General features: G+C 58.7%; 1 protein-coding gene across 3 annotated transcripts in view; it reads left to right on the top strand.

Moving 5' to 3' along the window:
- LOC142420482 (A disintegrin and metalloproteinase with thrombospondin motifs 10-like) overlaps positions 1-13056 on the top strand; it is a 58239-nt gene extending 45183 nt beyond the window's left edge. Inside the window, exons 16-25 of one of the 3 annotated variants that reach the window (XM_075524472.1) lie at positions 3573-3706; positions 4590-4713; positions 5266-5346; positions 6762-6925; positions 7358-7484; positions 8448-8577; positions 9244-9448; positions 9669-9845; positions 10550-10732; positions 11145-13056. In XM_075524472.1, the coding sequence (XP_075380587.1) occupies positions 3573-3706; positions 4590-4713; positions 5266-5346; positions 6762-6925; positions 7358-7484; positions 8448-8577; positions 9244-9448; positions 9669-9845; positions 10550-10732; positions 11145-11159 (1340 nt within the window). In that variant the 3' untranslated portion in view covers positions 11160-13056. The remainder of the gene's footprint in view (positions 1-3572; positions 3707-4589; positions 4714-5265; positions 5347-6761; positions 6926-7357; positions 7485-8447; positions 8578-9243; positions 9449-9668; positions 9846-10549; positions 10733-11144) is intronic. The other 2 variants (XM_075524471.1, XM_075524473.1) reach the window with 2 other exon arrangements.

A 13056-nucleotide genomic window follows, 5' to 3' on the forward strand; every position in this document is an offset into this window, starting at 1 on the left:
TTAGTAACATTCACCGGGCAGTGGGCAGGCTGAGGGGGTCCCACTCACTCTGTGGAAGTGGGCTCTTCTCCCGTGGTGGTGGACCCACCTTGCAGAGGTGACAATGGGCACTGCAGAGCCTCTCCTGCCCCTCTGCTGCCAAATGCCCCATGGGGCTTGTGCTGAGGATCCCGCTCGTGCCCTGCGGATGCGGGTATCGCCGGGCAGCAGTGAGCCGGCCTGGGAGGATGCAGAGCACTGCCTTGCTCTGCCAGGCCTAAGGCTCCCACCCCAAAAAGCGCAGCTCCCACCAAATCATTCACACGCTGGGAGAGGAGGGGCTGGATCCTGGTTCCTGGTGAAAATACGGTCCTTAATTCCCATGTCCAGGAATATCAAGGCGTGTCGTGCTGTTTCAAAGGATCTTTCTGGGGTCCAAAACTCACCCTGGCCGTGTTGCTGTGGTCAGTGTTGCTGTCCTGGGGACACACAATTGTCACTGCTCTAGGGCTTTAGAAAGGTGCCTTTTTAAGGAACCACCTTAACAAGGAGAAGGTGATGCCCAGACCACCTGAGTACCTCTTGGCTGGCTGAGTGCCGAGGAAAGTCCAGTTCCTGACAGACGCTGGGCAGTGATACCAGCCCCCCTTTCCTCTGATCGGTGGGAGGGTGACCTGGCTGCCAAGGGGAATCCTGCCTGGAAATTGTCACCAGGGAGGGTGTGTTGGGGACTGGTCCTGAGCTTAGGTGGCCCAGCTGGCTCACTGGAGCAGCCGCAGTCAGGATGCAGATACCAGTGCGGGGTCATCCCTCTCTCTCCCCCTTCCTCCTTCATTCTCCCTCTCCCCATTTCTCTTCCATAAGACTTTCTCCTTTAAAGGCAGAAATCCCCCATCTGCAAGCCTTTCCTAAATGGCTAGTTGAGGAGAGCCAGCAGGAATTTGTCCCACGTGGAGCAGCAGCTGGGTGGCAGCATGACCACAGGACCCCAAGTGCCGGCTCTGTGCGTGGACCCCCGAGTCGGCACCCGCTGTCAGCTCCTGCAGGCAGGAAGGTGATGGGTGCTCAGAGGCTGCTTCCCAGGCTCCCTCTGCACGCGCGAGATGCTCGGAGCCACCGGGATACAGGGCCTGCATCAGCAGCGATGGGTCTTCTCCAGTGACGGGCTGGAATCGGGGCAACTGTCCCAGCATGGAGGGCCTGCTCTCTTCCATGCGCTTTCCTCCCTCTCTGCCGATCTCACCTCAAAAGAGGGTTGAAGTGTTAGGGATTACACATGTGTGCGCACACACGAATCCTCCTGGGCTCCAGCAAGGGGAGGGCAATGAGGAAACCCCCATGAACACCCCTGGCTCTGCGATGAGCTGAGTTCCTGCACTCGCACCATTTTTGCAGCCCTGTAACAAAGTCAGGGCACTTAAGGCAAAGGAAGAAATGTGGCCTCATGCCACTAATCCCTGATCTTTTATTTTCCCTCTTTTCTTTTTTTTTTCTTAACTCCGGCTCGTTGTATTTTTCATTCCAGTTTTCCCCACGGGCTCCTCTTTCAAGGCTGTGACGATTATGCTCAGGGCTGCTTGAGGAGGCTGGGCACCAGCCTGGGCACGGGGCAGCAGCAGTGAGGACTTACGGGAGAAAGGAGGATCATGCAGCCGACTTACGGGAGAAAGGAGGATCATGCAGCCGATTGGGAGCTACTAAAATGGAGCCAGGGCTGGGAGAGAGGCAGAAACAGGCTGTGGCAGGAGTTAGCTGCCCACCAGGGAACTGCAGCAAGGTGTCTGCAGTGGGTCTCGCCTTTCCTTGTAGCTGGAGACAAGGAAGAGAATAGGGAGCGCATGTGAATAGCTTAGCAAACCCATCGGAGAGCCCTGAAACGAAAGCCCAAGTTTCTGGCTGTTTCTCCTCTCTGCTTCATTGCACAGTCTGCCCTGCACTCCAGTGATGGCAGGAGAGAGCGCGGCCTTAGGAAGCTGCACGCGGGCAGGGACGAAGGGTCCCACGCAGCCAACGGAGTGCACCAGCGAGGTCGCTGGCAGGAGAGACCCTCCCAAGCCAGCAAGCACTGGCTAAATCACAGACGCGTCTCAGGAAGGGCCAGCACAAGCCCCTCGCCCAGGCTGGTGGGACAGTTGCATGCGCAGGCTGTGCAGTTGCCGGTGGGGCTTGGTGGCATGGCCTCTCGAAGCTGGGAGATCTCGCAGCCAGCATAGGTCCCTTGTGACTCGTGTTTTCTTACCTTGCTGGTGACGGTTTGCACCTTGAGGTCTGGGGGGACAGAACTGGGGTCCAGGCATGCCATGGTTAGATGCCTGTGAGTTTTGGGGGTCATGCCTGTGCTGTCCCCCTCGGTGGCCCTGGAGCTCCCTCGCCAGGTGCAGGAGAGCCCAGGGTGCTGCGGAGCGGAGTGGCTCTCCAGAAGAAGGGTTGATCGAGCGCCTTCTCTAGGGGCTTGGCCAGGCATCCTCCTCGACAGCGTGCCTCCAAGCTGCTGAATTTCCCTCTCGTGTCTCCTCCTGTTCCTCTCTCTCCCGGCTTTGCTCTTTCTTCCCCCCAGCTGCATTCGGGTGCTCCCAGGCACAGCTGGGCCACCCCTCCTCTCCATCTGCCTGTTTGATGTGCTGTATCGAGTTGCAAATTTTGCAGATTTCAGTTGCTCCCAACCTAGGTGCTTCCCAGCTCTGGCACACAGCTCATGACTGTTGCTGGTGCCTGCAGGAGCGAACTGCCGCAGCTCAGGCATGCATCTCTGCCGGGGCCATGCAGGCAGCTGGATCTCCTTGGGATGCTCAGTAAAGGCAGCAAATGCCGTGATCTGCACCAGCATTTGATAAAATCCACTGACAGGAGGCAGGAGACTGCTCTGCTCAGGTGTCTCCTTCCATAACCAGTCCCACATCCTGCTCCCAGGCACCATAAGCCAATATCCAGATATCCAGCCTCTGTTCCTTAGACGGGGCTTTGGCAAGGGGTGTTGGGAAGCAGGTATTTAGCTATAACTTGAGCATCCTTCCCCTCTGTCCTCATGCTGCTGTAATCATCTTTGCTGTGAAGGGCTCAGTATCCACCAGCCTTGAACAGAAAGAAATGGTTGCTTTGGCCCAGTAACTGGTCTAGGAGCTGAAAAACTTGGTTGCTCTGGTCTAGCAGCTGAGAAACCTTGGACAAGTCACTTAAGAGCTGCTGCCTCAGTTTTCCTGTCTGTAAAATGGGCACAAGGGTGTCAACAGCACTTGTAAAGTGCCAGGAGACCCAGGAGTGACTGACACCAGATAAGAACAAGTCAGTTTGTTTCACTTCCCCAACACATTCAGCCATGGCTGTGCAGAAGGGACAGTGTCTCATCATGTGTTGGTGTCCGGTTCAAGGGTCTTGACTCAGTGCTGATCAATAAGGAGGGTGCCTGGGTCCCTCTGTGGGTCCCTCTACTTGGCAGGGACATCCTCCGGGGCACCTGGAGCTGTGCAGTGGGCCAAGCACAGGATGGAGGCGTGGGGAGGCCAAGGGTAAGGCAGCCATTATGCAGGTCTGGCTCTCCATGTCTTTCCTCTCTCTCCTTGGTGGCATCATTTGAACCTCTGCTTCTTTCCCAGGGGGTGTGAAAGCCTGTTCCCTCAACTGCCTGGCCGAGGGTTTCAACTTCTACACAGAACGAGCCGCAGCCGTGGTGGACGGGACACCGTGCCGGCAGGACTCCAACGACATCTGCGTCAACGGGGAGTGCAAGGTGCTGCCGGGGACTGGGACAGGCTCGGGATGGCGAGGCAAGGGCAGGCCTCCCGGGCAGGGGAACGCTGCCCTCCCCATGCCCGCACGGACACGGGCATCCCTCTGCCCAGGCACCAGGTTCACCTGCAGGAGCAGGAGCACGTCCACCTCTGGGCTTGCGCCTGTCCGCGCTCCATGCGCCGGGTGCCACATTGGCCCGCGTTAGCAATGGGTCTCTGCGTTTACAGCCCATGTAGTCCCAGGCACTTGATATTTCCCTTGAAATGGGATCTGGAGGGCTATAAAAGTTTAATGATAAGAAAGCACTGTGGGAGTGGTGAATGTCCCCCAGCAGGCAGGCAGACGGGCTCCCTCTCTGTCTCTGTCTGTCTCCCTTCCTGTGTCTCCGGGATCTCTTTGTCTCTATGGGGCTGAATATTCTGTGGAACAAAAGGAGGATTGCACCATAGGCAGCCACAGCCGTGCCGGTGACCTGCTTGCTAGCCCGGGTACTGCGGCAGCGGGGCAGAGCGGGAGGCTTCACACGGGCTCAGTACCACAACGCTGGTGCTGCGGGGACACGGCTCTCCTTGGGCTGCTGCAGCTCCACCGGCTCGGTGCAGGGACCCTAACCTCTGCCTTGTCCCGCAGCCACAGGATTTCTGCCTGTGCCCCCCGGCCTTGGAGATAGAAACCCCCCAGGGCTGTCCCTGGAAAGGGGTGGCAGAAAGGTGGGGCTGGGCAGAGGTGATGTTACTGAGCACTGCCTGGTGTATTGGGCAATGGAGGGGGCGTGAGGTGGAGCCCAGGGGAGTTCCCCGCTCCCCGGGATGCTGCAGGTCAGGTGTGGGGAGGGCAAAGCCCCACCAGGATGGCTAATTCCCTGCTGCTCCTTCCTCCAGCATGTGGGCTGTGACCGTGTCCTGGGCTCTGACTCGAAGGAGGACAAGTGTCGCGTGTGTGGGGGAGATGGCAGCTCCTGTGAGACCGTTGAGGGCGTCTTCAACCAGTCCCTGCCGGAAGGAGGTAGGGAGCAAGCGGCCTGGCCAGCGCAGCCAGCGTCACCCACCCTCAAGTCCTTCCTTGGCTTCACCTGCTCCTGGGGATGCGCAGGACAGGCAGGGACATATCCCAGGGAAACACCCCAAAGGGTAGGACCAGGCTCAAGCAGGGAGCAAATCGCTCCTGTTCGCTGACCAAGCTGTGACCCAGCCACCACTGGCACCCAAGTCCCTGCCACAGAGCGCCAAGCTCCTTCCCTGCTCCCCGGCTCACGCTGCCCTCAAGCCAGGCTGTGGAGATGCCCATGGAGATCCCAGCTCCGCAGCACCTCCCCAGCATGGCCAGTCCCGTCACAAGAGCCCACATGTCACAAGCCACTGTCCTGGCAGGCCGTAGCGCTTCTTCTGTTTAATTGCAGCGGGTGGCTGAGTGAACACCTCTGCACTGCCAGCACCTCGTTTAGTGTTTAACCCACGGGTGACGGGGTGGCACACACTCCCATCCAGCTCAGGGCAGGGTTGGCTCCAGGCTCGGAGGCTGAGCATCGCTGCTCACCAGCCCCGGGTTGTCTCACAGGTTACGAGGAGGTGATCCAGATTCCCAAGGGCTCCGTCCACATCGACATCCGGGAGCTGAACCTCTCCATCAACTACCTAGGTGAGACGGGGCTGGGGGACGCTGAAATCCCAACCAGACACCCCTTGGTCTGCCATTTCCCTGCGGTTAATAGGACACGATAAAGGCCCAGCCCAGAAAACCTCCCACTGCAGCAGAGGATGGGGTTGGGTGTACCCGCTTGGGGTTGGGGGCAGAGGAAGGCAGCAGGGCCTGCTGGCAGGGCAGCGTGTCCCAGGCCAGCGTGGGCCGTGTCAGTGTGGCACACACAGCCCCTGTCTTGCTGCAGCGCTGCCTCCGTCCTGCGCTCGCTGTTCGGCAGCGTAACCCTGAGCAAACCCCACACCCCGCCGTTCCTGGCGCTGTCTGCGGCTCCTTGGCATTCCACCCTCCGCCAGCATGTTGGGCTGGGGATTAAAAATAGACCTGTTCACATTTTCCTTGGGCTTAATTTTCCAGCCAGACTCTGGCTGGTTTTTACAACGGGCTTTTTTCTTTCCCCTTGTCTTCTCTTTCTGTCCTCTAAGCGATGGACAGTGATCGTGGAGAGGTGGGCAGGGGTGCTCACTGCTGGCTTGCTGCCTGGTGCCTCCTCAGTGGCTCTCCAGGAGCAGGAGCCTGCCCAGATGCCAGCACCGGTGGGAGGTCGCAGCGGGGCTCTCCTGGCAGCGTCCCTCCAGGCCAGCTCCCTTTGCTGGGCTCGGGGATGCCAGCATCCCTCCCTGCCCAGCCCAGGTATACTGGGGACTCCTCGTGTCCATCCAGACTGGATTTCTGTGCGCTGGAGTCACAGCCCAAGCTCGTATCTCTATCGACTGCTGCCACCAGCCTCTCCCGCTCCAGGATCTGTCCCTGCACCCCAGTGGGAGGGGAGGGAGCGTCCTCCATCCTCATCAGTACGAAGCATCCTCCCCGCTCCAGAGCATCATGGCAATGAGGTCGTTGCCAGCACCGAGGGCCGGAGTGGCGCAGAGCTGGGAAGGCGAGCAGGAGCGAGCGAGCGAGCCCATCTCCCTCTAGCGACTCGCCTGGGCAACCACAGCCAGGCTCCTGGGGACCAGCCTCCTCCAGTAGCCCCAGCAGGCAAGACCCAGTTTGCACAGCTGGATTTGAGCCTGGCTTCATGGCCACAGCTTGTCACGCTGCCAAGTGTCCCCATCACCGCCCCGGGCAGCTGACTGAGCTCCCCGCAGCAGCATCCTCCCACAGCGAGGCGGCGGGCAGGCGAGACAAGATGATGGGTACATTAGTCCCACCTCTGCTAGTGACTCCGTGTGACCCTGACCCAGGCACCTACTTTATTTACCCCACCTATTCCCTCCCTGTAAAATGAGGCTGATGATATTTACCCTCCGTTGTAGCAGTGCTCTGAGCCTGGCAGATGAGAAGCGCCCGGCAGAAGCTGGATACGGGTGCGTTCAGCCTTTCTGCTAACCCTTGCTCCCCTGTCCTCGCAGCGCTGAGAGGGGAGAGCGGCGAGTATTACATCAATGGGAAGCTCTCCATCGACCCCCCACGGCGCTTTGACATCGCAGGCACAACGTTCCACTACAGGAGATCCCCAGAGGAGCCCGAGTCCCTGGAGGCCTTGGGACCCACCAACATCACCCTCTTTGTCATGGTTGGTAACATGGTTCCTTCAAACCCCCACCTGGTCTGGGCCTGGTCTGGGCTAAAGAGACCTTGCCATGACTACATGGGAATTGGAGCTAATCAGTCTGTCCTCACTGTCTGGAGTCAAGGGGCACAGAGATCAGAGGTAAATGGGACTCAGTTCTCAGGTCTCTCCCCCTAACCTGCCAGGTGTATGCAACGACTCGATCTGTAAGTGCACAGGAGCTTGGGTTTTGATTGTGTCACCTTCGTGGCTGCACCACTGTCATCACTGGTGGCTGCCATGTCAATGCTGGAAGGGAGTGGAAAGGGAAGGGGGGAAGATTTCAGCTGCCCTGGGTTTTAGAGAGCGCGCTGAGGTCATGGGACGCCATCCAGACAGTCATGACCATGCTGGACTTCGGTGGCACTGATGCCTCGGTGGTGCCTTTCTCTGCAGGTCCTTGTGCGGACAGAGCTGCAGGGGATCCGGTACAAGTTCAACGCACCCATCGGCAGGGATGCCTCGAACCAGTACGCCTGGCACTACACCCCGTGGACCAAATGCTCAGCACTGTGTGCAGGGGGTGAGGTTTGACCCCATGTCGGCTGGGGGGGGATACGTGTCTGCACTCCTGTGACTCCCACGCCCTGTGTCTGGGCCACGTGAGACAGCGCATGGACGTTAGCATCTGCTTTGCTCTAAAGGAGCTCTCGGATTTCTACATATTCCCACCCTGCACTCAGCTACATGCAAGCTGGTGTCAGTCAGCATGATCTTGTGGGCAGTGTCAGGGCAAACAACCTGGATGCCGTTCTTCGGCTGGACCGTGGTGTAAGTGGTAGAGGTGATGGAAGGTGGCATGATATGCTTGAAATTCATTTACTTGTGCAATGCAGGAGAGGTTAGCCGATTGCAACAGCCCCTCTGGCCTTCAGAACTACATGTCTGTGAACCGAAAGACCGCTGATGCTTCCCTGAATCCCTTGGGCTGGTTCCCGTGGGGATTGATACAAAGGTCTGCACCATGTCTCCTGGCTCTGGAGAACCTGGCTGTGGGTGACTGAGCTGGTATTCAGAAGAAGAGAGAGGCAGTTTCAAAAGCAAGGCTTAATAATGTTCCCTGTTTAAAGCTAAGGGCCCTGACCTGGTCTTGCATGCTAGGCCTCGACAAAGTGTTGCCCCCTCTTATTCCAGCTATTCCCCCCAGCGCTGCCCAGAAAGTCTCCCAAGGCCAAGGTTAGAACAGGTTTATTTGAGGACAAGATCCTTGGAACGCTTTGATCCTCCATCCTCTGCAAACTCTGCCGGGTCCTGCCCTGGCTGGTGAGCCTTCACCCCATCCATTCTTTTCTGGAGATGTTAGAGGCAAAGGAGACCCTGGTTATGAATAGAGAAGTAGGTTCAGGCTTGATGAGGTGCAGTGGCAAGTGGCTGCCCTGTCACATTGCCCACGCGGAGCAGAGCTGTGGGGCTTGTACCTGCAGCCTGGCTCAGCGCTAGCCTCAGGGTCCTCCTCTCTTTCCCCTTTGCCTCTTTTTCTTGGCAGGCAACCAGATCCAATCTGTGGTATGCAAGAAACTTTCCGACGGCTCAACTGTCTTCAACCATTTCTGTAGCCCTGAAACCAAAATGCCAGAGCGACAGAGGCCGTGCAATACCGAACCCTGCCCCCCAGCGTGAGTACCATGGCTTGGAGAAGATCAAGGGAGTGCGCGTGGAAAAGCCAGCGTGGAGGAGGGTGAAATTCCCCCCTCTCTGCCATTCCCGAGTCAGAGTCCCCTGCCACAGTACCCAGGGGTGACACTACCTGGCTGGAGCAGTGCTGCTGGGGGGGTGGAGGGCAGTTTTCTCCTCTGTGCCCCATCGCGAGCACAATACAGCGCGCGACCTGCACAACCCAAGTGCATCACTGCAGGGAAGGGGCAGTGGCGATGCGGGGAGCAGAAACCTGTCTCCACCGCAGTGCTCTGTGCACGAGGCTACACCGTGCCTTGCTTGGTGAGAGACACGCCGAGCACGTGGTGCGCTGGCCAAGGAGGGTCTCTGTAGCATGACCTCCTCCCTGCGCTGCTGTGCTACGTGCAGAAAGGAGCCCTCCCCATCCGGTCCTTTGGTGCAGAGCAGATACTCGGCACGGTCCCTCAGAAATTGTCCCAGCCCCTCCCTGCCTGGCCCTTGCCCCTCTCTTGAAGGGAAAAGGGAGATGTGGAGGAACTCCGTGGTTCAACCAGAGCTGCCTGGGAGGCTGTGGCCAGAGTAGGAACAGGGCTGTGTACAGGCCTATGGGGACACCCATGGACCGCTGTGCCCCTCGCAAGCTTTGCTGTTTTACCTGTCTCCAGCTGGGTGATTGGGAACTGGTCTGAATGCAGCCGAAGTTGCAACGAAGGTGTCCGCACACGCAGCGTCTTCTGCAAGCGTAAGATCTCTGCCACCGAGGAGAAGACCTTGGATGATGCTTCTTGCACCCATCCACGGCCAAAGATGCTTGAGCCTTGCAATAACCAGACGTGCCCTCCAGAGTGGGTCGCCCTGGACTGGTCTGAGGTAAGTGCTTAACATCGGCCCTCACCTCTCTGATGGCACTGGTCCTGAGGAGGGCCGTGCCAATCACCAGGCCAGAGCATCGGTGGTGGCTGGTGGCCATGGAGAGCGTAATGTGGGAAACGGTCTTGTAGCTCAGGAGACAGGCAAGGTGGGGAGAGTCAGCGCTGTCTCTCTCTGCTCTTTGCCGTACATCCTGACCGCGCACGTCCTCTCTTTGCAGTGCACCCCAAGCTGCGGGCCAGGTTTCCGCCACCGCATTGTCCTCTGCAAGAGCGGTGACCACAGCGCAACGCTGCCCACCTCCCAGTGCTACGAAGGCTCCAAGCCCCCGACCAGCATGAGGTGCAACCTGCGGCGCTGCCCACCGCCGCGCTGGGTGACTGGCGAGTGGGGAGAGGTAGGGACAATCCTTTCCATGGGGTTATTGAAGGAGAAGACTCTGCCTCCCCAGCCCCTCAAACCCTAGCGCACATGAGGCTTCTACCTGCCAGCAGAACCCGATGTGGCCACCACAACTTATCTGGGGGGCAGCAGGACTCCGTGGCAGTGGTTTTTGCCCCCCCCTTGGCTCAGGAGGCCATTGTGACGGTGGCCCAAGTGCACAGCTGACCCAGGGAGTCTCCCAGGCCTGGCAGGGCCCCACAGAAGTCGTTGCAGGGCCCTTGGGGTACCTGGGGGGCAGCAAGGCAGTGAGAACGGGGAGCAGTGCAGTGGGAGCAATGGGCTGCAGAGGTTGGCTGGGCCGGCTGCAAGCGGGGCCACCGCTGGTCCACCTGCCACAGCCCAACCTGGTGCCTGCAGTGGGGCGACGCTGACAGTCCTCCCTTCCCTCTAACACCCCTTGAGCTGCAGGGTGACATCGGGGTGCAGGAGGCCTGGGAAAGGCTGATGATTTAGGGCTAGATGGAGAGACCCTTGCTGAGTCCTGGAGGTTCAGACCAAGCTTTTCAGGAAGCGGGGCCGCAGTGCTCAGCTGTGCCGGTGAGGTCCCTGCAGCTTCTGGTGAGGGAAGGGACGACTGCATCCAGCACCCTTTGCACCTCCTAAGACCTGGCCGTGCCCTCTCCCCCCACGTTATTAAAGCCGTGGCGGCCGCCACAGCTCTGTGCTGTGCTGTTTCCTGGCAGTGCTCTGCGCAGTGTGGCCTTGGCCAGCAAAGAAGATCCGTCCAGTGCCTGGCTCACACCGGGCAGCCATCCAGCGACTGCATGGAGACCCTGCAGCCACCCGGCATGCAGCAGTGCGAGACCAAGTGCGAATCGGGACCTACGGACAACCCTGAAGGTGAGGGAGATGGGGGGACTGGGGAGGGAAATGCGGAGCACCGCCAGCCTTGGGGGCCGCGTGGCAGAGGGACGCCAGAACCAGCACAGCCTGATTGGGCTCTAGGTGTTCTGCTGCGGGGTGGGGCTCTTGTGGGGAGACCTGATGCTGTCCCTTCTGGTCCAAGGCCAAACTGGCATGCCGTGACCCTGATAAATGAAGAAACTGCCCCTTGGCAAAGAGAGGCTTTCAGTAACGAGGTTCTCAGTAGGTTCTTCAGCACGGCTGCGTCTTGCTGCTTCCTGGCAAACAGCCTCCAGGAGCTGGGCATCAGGGTGCAAAAGGAGCTTGCAGAGGGCTGGTTAGAACTGCCCGCCGGGGCTCCTCACCCCCAAGGCAGCTGTAACCCTGCTTCCCTCTGTCGCCCATCCAGAGTGCAAGGATGTGAACAAGGTGGCCTACTGCCCGCTTGTCCTGAAGTTCAAGTTCTGCAGCCGGACCTACTTCCGACAGATGTGCTGTAAAACATGCCAGGGGCACTAGGGACACAGCGTGACCCCCGTGGGAAAACTGGAAGGCAAAAGCTGCGCCGGAGGGCCGCCGAACCGTGACCTTCCTCTCCGCCCCGGGAATCTCCTCTGAGTCCAACACAGACACTGGTCGTGCTTCCAGTGGGAGCCGGCGTCACCCAAACCCGTCCCCCAAAGACATGCACCCTTCGCCCCCGAGCTTCACAATGGCAGGTTCCCAGTTAAACCACTGCCAGCCGCTGCAGACACCGCCACGGCCCAGGGCGACAGGAGCCGGTCGATGAGCGGTGGGAGAGGGAGAAGCTGGGCAGAGCGCGGCAGCAGGGACATTACTTGAAATTCTGACATTTGTTATTTATTAGTAGCGGACCCAGGTCCTGCAGGCGCCGAGACAGCCACCGAAGCGGCACCACTCGCCCCGCTCCTGCCTCGTCCTCTTCCACGCCCGTGTCCCGAGGGCATCGCGGGGCATCGTGGTCCGCAGTGGGGCATCCCGGGGGAGGCTGAGCGCACCGGGGGCCGCTGCCTTTCCCTCGGAGATCCCAGGGGAGACAGGGAGGAGGTTTCAGGTGCCACAGGTGACAAGTGTGGCTTGTGGCTTCTGGGCAATGGACGAAGATGAGCTGCTGTGGGGAGTGGCATTGGAGCGGGAATTTTGTTTTCTTGGTTTGCATCCTGTCACCTTGGGACATGCAGCAGGGGACAGAGAGCAGGTCACTCAGTGAGCAGAGCAGTGACACCAGTTTAACTGGGAGAGGGGGTTATTCAAACTCTCTTAACAACCTACTTTGATTAGGGTGTCCCTCTATTTTTCCTTAAAGCCCTTGTCACTATTATGACCATTTTTTATTCCAGAAACACCTCGAAGCACGAGCTGAGGTCAGGGCCGAGGTGTGCTTGGGGTTGCAGTCACTTAATGGGCGTCAAGGACGTGCCGGGCTGCAGGAAGCAAAGCAAAGGAGGATGCAGGACGAGAACGGTCTCGGTCACAGTGTCCCCATTGCCGAGCCGTGACTCGGGACCAGTCTGCCTGGTCCTGGCAGGGCCCTCCCCAGCAAACGCCACAGCCTCCTTGGCTGCTTTGCCTTCAAAGGTGCTTCACTTCCAAAGGTGCTTTGCCTCCAAAAGGTGCTTTGCCTTCAAAGGCAGCCTCGCCGCATGCCGCTGTGGCCTCGGGGTGCCGGTCCCAGTGCCACCCGCTCCTCTGCCCCCAGGAGACCTCCAGTGATGGGGAAAGAGCAGGCTTGAAATTCCTCCAGGTCACATCCTGGCCAAATCTGGGCCAACGCACCTCTTCTCCATGGGCCACCACACCCTGCGGAGGAGACCTGAATATCCAATCTACAAAGCATGTTCTTTTTGTTATCATTATTGTTATCATTATTATTATTATTTTCAGGCCTTTCTGCATCACAAAGATGGGAAATCTTGTCCAAAGCCATGTTCTGTTCCCCTTGGGGGTCATCCGTACGGTGCAGGGAGGTGGACAGCCCTCTTTCCCCAGAGCAAACGTCTCCGCCCTGCCAGCCCTCCTGTGTTACTCTACCATCTGTATTTTTACCCGCTCATCAGCCGATCACAGCTTCTCTGGTGCTCAGCAAATCCCATTTGGCTGTTGAGCGGGCCTTCATTTGTCTTCCTTCCTGGTGCGATGCTCCGTTCTGATATTTTGGTGAGGGGAGGGGGTGTTTTCACCTTTTTATATAGATATATATATAATGAAAAATGTTTAACATACTAACTCTGAGGAGGAGCGACGTAACGGCATGATTTATAATAAAGGAGTAGCTACGATCCCGGGCGCAGCTTCTGGTC

The sequence above is a fragment of the Mycteria americana genome, chromosome 24 (assembly GCF_035582795.1).
Source record: "Mycteria americana isolate JAX WOST 10 ecotype Jacksonville Zoo and Gardens chromosome 24, USCA_MyAme_1.0, whole genome shotgun sequence".
Classification (NCBI taxonomy): Eukaryota; Metazoa; Chordata; class Aves; order Ciconiiformes; family Ciconiidae; genus Mycteria; species Mycteria americana.